Raw genomic sequence first — 6,000 nt, 5'->3', positions numbered from 1 at the left:
TAGAAGAAGTCTCCCAGCTAATCCTGCCGTGAAAATCCCAACTTGGTAGCTAAAACTGAGACCTAAACACACAGGGTGAAAAAAGGATCTGTAGCAATGTGCAGTACAACACAAATATGGTGTTTTTTGAAAATTAAACCATGTAAACCTATTCTGGTATAACCTCAAATGAAACTATGAACCTGAAAATAAGCATAATATGGGCGCTTTAATGAAACTTGAATTATTATCATCTAAAGTGGCACTGTTTATATTTGTTTGGAATACATGGCTACCCCTGTGAGGATTGAATTAAAACCTCAAACTGACGCCAAATTGACGCCATCTGCCACATCCATAGTGTGCATGAAGGCAAAAAGACCAGTGTAGGGGGGTGAAAGTGGAGGAACTCTGGGAGATTTTGTCTACTGAGGGTGTAAGCAAAGCCCCACGTTGGTCTGAGGTCATTAGTCTCGTTAAGACACCAGATGTGAGCCAACTTTGAACAATGATAAGGATCAACTCCCTGATGGGAGCCAGTGGACCACAAAGGTTTGCTTAGCCACTCGGTTTCTGCATACACAGTCATCTAAACACTGGAACTAGACAATTACCTCGCATTCAAAGCCCCAGAGAGCTGCAAGAGCTAATCAACCCACTAGTCAAAACATAATTTCTGCAGTGGTATTTAAAAAAAGGTGATACATTAAAACAAGGTGACAGGTCTTTGGAATATTTCAAGAAGGCCACCTATGGTAGTCAACCACAGCAATCAAGGATGAGGTCCACAATTAGTACTATGTTTTAGTTTGGATTGTCAGTAGCTGTACACCACGACCCCTCCGAGTGCCAAATTAGTTGATATATTTTTAGCAAAAGACAAGAAGTTTTACAACTCATTTTGACCTTTCATTCAGATTCTCTGCATGTTGGGCTTTTTGTTGTTCTATGTTTAGTTTTAATGTTTACTCTCTCATTTCAACGGAAATTAAAATCAATTACTTTATAATATACTTAAAATCATCATTATTAAAAAAAAACTCCCTCTTCATTACTGAATTTGCTTTTGCATTTTTAGGTGTGTAAGGAGAAGCAACGCTTTGAGAGACTCATGGATTACTTCCGGTGTGAAGAGGGAAACATTGACTACATGGTGAGATAAGCTCTGTATTATGGATGGATGTATTCTTTTATATTTTTGCAGTTTATCCATCAATCCATCCATCCATCTATTTGATTGAATATATTTGTATATAAATCTGTCTGTGTCTGTTGTCCAGGTTGCTTGCATGCAGTTCATCAACATTGTGGTCCACTCAGTCGAGGACATGAACTTCAGAGTCCATCTGCAGTATGAATTCACCAAGCTGGGACTGGATGATTACCTGGAGGTAGGGTGCTGTGGTAAAAATGAGCAGTCCAAATAAATATCCTCAAGACTATTTGTACAGTGGGTGTAGAGTATCTCTAATGCTGATTCATTCTCCCTCATGTCAGAAATGTAAACATACAGAGAGTGACAAGCTGTCGGTGCAGATCCAGGCCTACCTGGATAACGTGTTTGACGTGGGTGGTCTGCTGGAAGATGCGGAAACAAAGAATGCAGCTCTGGAGAAGGTAGAGGAACTGGAGGAGCACCTGTCTCATGTAAGTGCACCACCCAGTCTGGACCACCAACACTGCTCTCTGGGCCTGTTTATGAGATTGTTGTGGTTCACCAGCCGTGTACTTAACTTGGCTGTTTGTTCATGGTGATTAAAAAATCTACTCTGTGTTTGCATTTCCCAATTGGTTCAGAATAGTGTCTGGAGAATACTGTGCGTGAAACAAGCTTAATATTGTTCTCATATTGGCTCATTCTTTCTGGGCAGTTGCCTTCATATCCCACGCTGCTTTGCTAAGACCTTCTTCTCATAGAAAGATTGTGGGCAGCCCTGACATCACTCTAGGAATTTCATAACAAACCCTGCTCTTGGGGGTCAGGAATGATGGGGGAGGATGAGGGTGAAGAATCCCTGGGAATTCCTGTGCAACATGTGTAATTTCAAATTCCAAACTAAAAGCTGTGTCACGCTCTTGCTGTGCCATGCTGCTTGGTATATCTTATTTCTTATTGATGATGCACAGTGTATAAGGAAAGGGAGTGGGAGGGAGTAGAACTGGGAAAGATGCCCGTGCTGCGGATCAATTCCTGAATTCACAACCTCTCATCTCCCTGTTGTTGTTCTCCCTGTCTTCTTTCCCAGGTGACGGAGAAGCTGCTGGAGCTTGAGAATGAAACAATGATGAAAGTAGCTGATCTGGAGAAGGTGCTCATTCAGAAAGATAAGGACCTGCATGCAATACGGGTAAGACGGCAGTTGTAATGATGAATATTGCTTTGCCTGCCTTGCATCAGAAAGGCTTCACTTCACTTCATTTCACTGTGTGTTAGCAAAGATCTGTTTCAAATGCACATAGCTAAATTGCTGTGATAGCAAATTAGGTCAGCAGGAAACAGGATGTTTCTTTGGCACATAGTCATTGTGTTGTGCTCTTTATCGCCCCCCGGTGGCCGTCCAGGAGACGTACGAGTCGACCAACACCCAGGTCACCACCCTGAGGAGGGTGATCAAGGAGAAGGATGCTGCTTTCCAGAGACACTTCAACATCGAGAGGCGGCTCCTGGAGCTCGAGCAGCAAGGCACCATCCGTTTGCACAAGAAGGCTGATGGAGACATTGCCATCGAGCCGCTTGGTGTCGGGGCTGGGGGAGACGTTGGGAGTAGTGGCCTTGGGATCTCACTGGGTGACATGAGGCAGCTGTCTTTGGGTTCAACAGCTGGATTAACTGAACCAGGGGGGCCAGACACTAGTTTACCACCAGCCAGTGAAGCACCTCCACCTCCTCCACCACCTCCACCGCCTCCTCCTCCTCTTCCCTCTACCTCAGGTGATAGACCATGACTCACAGTGATTATGTCTGGTGACACATGTATGTGAAAGTTGACTTTGTTGGACTACAAACCCTCAGAGGAGGTCTATTTTCAGTTCCCCTCCTTGTTCATTCGTGCCAAGCCAGGTGATGGGTTGCAGCACTGTGTTTCTACGCCAGACAGGAAAGGGAAATGCAAGTTGTTTCCTTTGTGTAGGAGAGTGCAGGCAGTCTGTTACACAGAAAAAAAACTAACAACTGTTAGAGCAGTTTTCAGCTGTTTTTGTAACTTTATATAATCAGGATTAAGATTAAAATAACAATCTCAATAACAAGTCGATTACCGTGTAGAACATAAAACACAGAGGTTACAAAACATATAATACAGCCATATTATGAACCAATGTATCAATATAAAGAGAATAATAAAAGATGACAAAGCACAGAAGTTTAAAGTGATGACATAGGATTTATAAAATTACACCAAACAGATAAATGAAATGAAAATAAAATCCTAAAACTCTTTTGTTCAAGTGTTCCAGTTAAATATGTTTTAACATTTTCTTATACATTAATTACAGATCACAATGCACCAGTCCCACCACCGCCACCTCCTCTTGCTCCACCTCTGCCAGATGCTTCTCCATCAGTTATCCTGAGTGTGGGTCTCTCAGGTAGGAGCCCATAAAAAATGACATCATTGTTCTGTACTTCTTTGCCTTTTTTTCACTGGAGGTAACGGAACTAATGATAACACTTTTATACATTTGTATTTAATTCTCGAGTACAGCTATCAGAATCAAGAAGCCAATCAAGACCAAGTTCCGCCTGCCTGTGTTTAACTGGACAGCCTTGAAGCCCAATCAGATCAACGGCACAGTCTTCAACGAGATTGATGATGAGCGTGTGCTTGAGGTAAATCAAGCAGATAAACATGCTAAAAAAAAGTCCCTGAAAACATTGGATATATTTGACTTAACAAGCAACAAAGATAACGTGTTATTAACATCCTTATGTATCATAAACTTATTATTTACACTCCAAATCTCAGGTAAATGTGCTAAATCCTGGCTGCTGGGTAGCTCACCTGGTAGAACAGGCGCCCATATAGAGGTTTACTCCTTGATGCAGCAGCTGTGGGTTCAACTCTGCCCTGTGCCCCTTTGCTGCATGTCATTCCCCCTCTCTCTCCCCTTTCATGTCTTCAGCTGTCCCATTTCAGTAAAGGCCTAAAATGGCCAAAAAATAATCTTAAAATAAATCTTAAATTTTTTTTCTGCTAAAGCCTGAATGGTGCATGAAATACATGACATCACTTCCAACTGAGCCGCGCCACTTCAGACCAGTGAGAAGAGCACAGAGGAAAACAAAATTACAGATATCTCTAATGTGAAATGTCCAAAACCATTCTAACTTTGGCAGAAAATAGTGTGTTCATGTAGAAGCCCATGGCATGTAGTAAGAAGCCGATTGACCTTTGTTGTGAATTCAGAACATACGTAAGTACACTGTTACTCGTGTGCAGGAGCTGGATCTGGAGCGGTTTGAGGAGCTGTTTAAGACCAGATCCCAGGGTCCGGTTGTGGATCTTTCCTGCACAAAGAGCAAAGTAGCCCAGAAGACAGTAAACAAAGTCACCCTTTTGGACGCCAATCGCTCCAAGAACTTAGCCATCACACTGCGAAAGGCAAACAAGACCACAGAAGAGATCTGCAAAGCAATAGAGAAGTAGACATTTTTTACTGGACTTGAAATATTTTTTGAACCAAAGACAAAATAGAACAAATTACTAATATATGTTATGTTTACTCAGGTTTGACCTCAAAGCCTTACCCGTCGACTTTGTCGAGTGCCTGATGCGTTTCTTGCCCACGGAGGGGGAGGTGAAGGTGATGCGTCAGTACGAGCGTGAGCGGCGTCCACTGGACCAGCTAGCTGAGGAAGATCGCTTCATGTTGTTTTTCAGCAAGATTGAGAGGCTCACGCAGAGAATGAACATCATCACCTTTGTTGGAAACTTTTCTGACAACATCAACATGCTCACACCACAGCTCAATGCAGTCATTGCGGCTTCTGGCTCAGTGAAATCCGCACCAAAGTTGAAAAGAGTGCTTGAGGTAAGAAGTGTTTTTAACCGGTGATTTTATATCAGTAGTGTTTGTTTTGCTTATGCATTTTCATTTATTCTTTACTTGTAGATCATCCTAGCTTTGGGAAACTACATGAACAGCAGCAAGCGAGGCTGCGTTTATGGCTTCAAATTACAAAGTCTTGATCTTGTGAGTATTAAGTAGTAGAATTTTGTGTTCAGTTTATCGCCATATACAAAAATCAGCACAAAACTATGCCACACAGTTCATTTGTGCAGTGCTTTTTCTGATATTGTCATTCATTCCTATTGTCACACAGCTGCTGGACACTAAGTCTACAGACAGAAAGATGACGTTGCTCCATTACATAGCTCTCATTTTGAAAGAGAAGTACCCTGAACTGGCCAACTTTTACAACGAACTGCACTTTGTGGAAAAAGCTGCAGCAGGTGAGTTCAGAAAAAAGTATATGAAGACATGTTAATAGAAATGTTAGTTATGTTCAGTTAAACAAGAACATTTGCATAATGTTGTATTGCTGTAAATAAAACATATTCCCTATTGACTGTGTGCAAAAGTATCTCTGGAAAATGTGCTGCTGGATGTTCGAGAGCTAGGGAAAGGAATGGACTTGATCCGGAGAGAGTGCAGTCTCCATGACCATTCGGTCCTGAAAGGCTTCGTCCAGACCAGTGACACACAGCTGGACAAGCTGCAGAAGGATGCCAAAACAGCAGAGGTATCCAACACTGTCCTCACCTCCTAAACTAAAAGGAAAAAGAAATGAAAATAAACATGAGGCAAACCTCTAACCTAGAAGCAGCTCACTGACCTTTACCACACATCCAATCATGACTTGACAGTGTTTACATACATTGCTTCTACTCTGGCACTGTCCTTCCCGATTCTAGGAAGCCTTTAACAATGTGGTGAACTACTTTGGAGAGAGTGCCAAGACGACTCCGCCCTCGGTGTTCTTCCCCGTGTTTGTGCGTTTTATAAAGGCCTACAAGGTGA

The 6,000-nt window shown here is 42.3% G+C and overlaps 1 protein-coding gene across 5 annotated transcripts in view; it reads left to right on the top strand.

Annotated features, from left to right (window-relative positions):
• Positions 1–6,000, top strand: part of fmnl3 (formin-like 3) — a 33,064-nt gene that overhangs the window by 20,066 nt on the left and 6,998 nt on the right. For all 5 annotated transcript variants that reach the window (XM_032521662.1, XM_032521660.1, XM_032521661.1 and 2 more), the window contains 13 exons: positions 1,058–1,132; positions 1,260–1,370; positions 1,477–1,626; positions 2,226–2,327; positions 2,542–2,911; positions 3,475–3,567; positions 3,684–3,808; positions 4,419–4,621; positions 4,707–5,010; positions 5,092–5,172; positions 5,303–5,432; positions 5,562–5,722; positions 5,895–5,996. In XM_032521662.1, coding sequence (XP_032377553.1) covers positions 1,058–1,132; positions 1,260–1,370; positions 1,477–1,626; positions 2,226–2,327; positions 2,542–2,911; positions 3,475–3,567; positions 3,684–3,808; positions 4,419–4,621; positions 4,707–5,010; positions 5,092–5,172; positions 5,303–5,432; positions 5,562–5,722; positions 5,895–5,996 — 2,007 coding nt within the window. The remainder of the gene's footprint in view (positions 1–1,057; positions 1,133–1,259; positions 1,371–1,476; positions 1,627–2,225; positions 2,328–2,541; positions 2,912–3,474; positions 3,568–3,683; positions 3,809–4,418; positions 4,622–4,706; positions 5,011–5,091; positions 5,173–5,302; positions 5,433–5,561; positions 5,723–5,894; positions 5,997–6,000) is intronic.

The sequence above is a fragment of the Etheostoma spectabile genome, chromosome 7 (genome assembly GCF_008692095.1).
Source record: "Etheostoma spectabile isolate EspeVRDwgs_2016 chromosome 7, UIUC_Espe_1.0, whole genome shotgun sequence".
In the NCBI taxonomy this organism is placed as follows: domain Eukaryota; kingdom Metazoa; phylum Chordata; class Actinopteri; order Perciformes; family Percidae; genus Etheostoma; species Etheostoma spectabile.
This window is presented reverse-complemented; position numbering and strand designations above follow the sequence as displayed.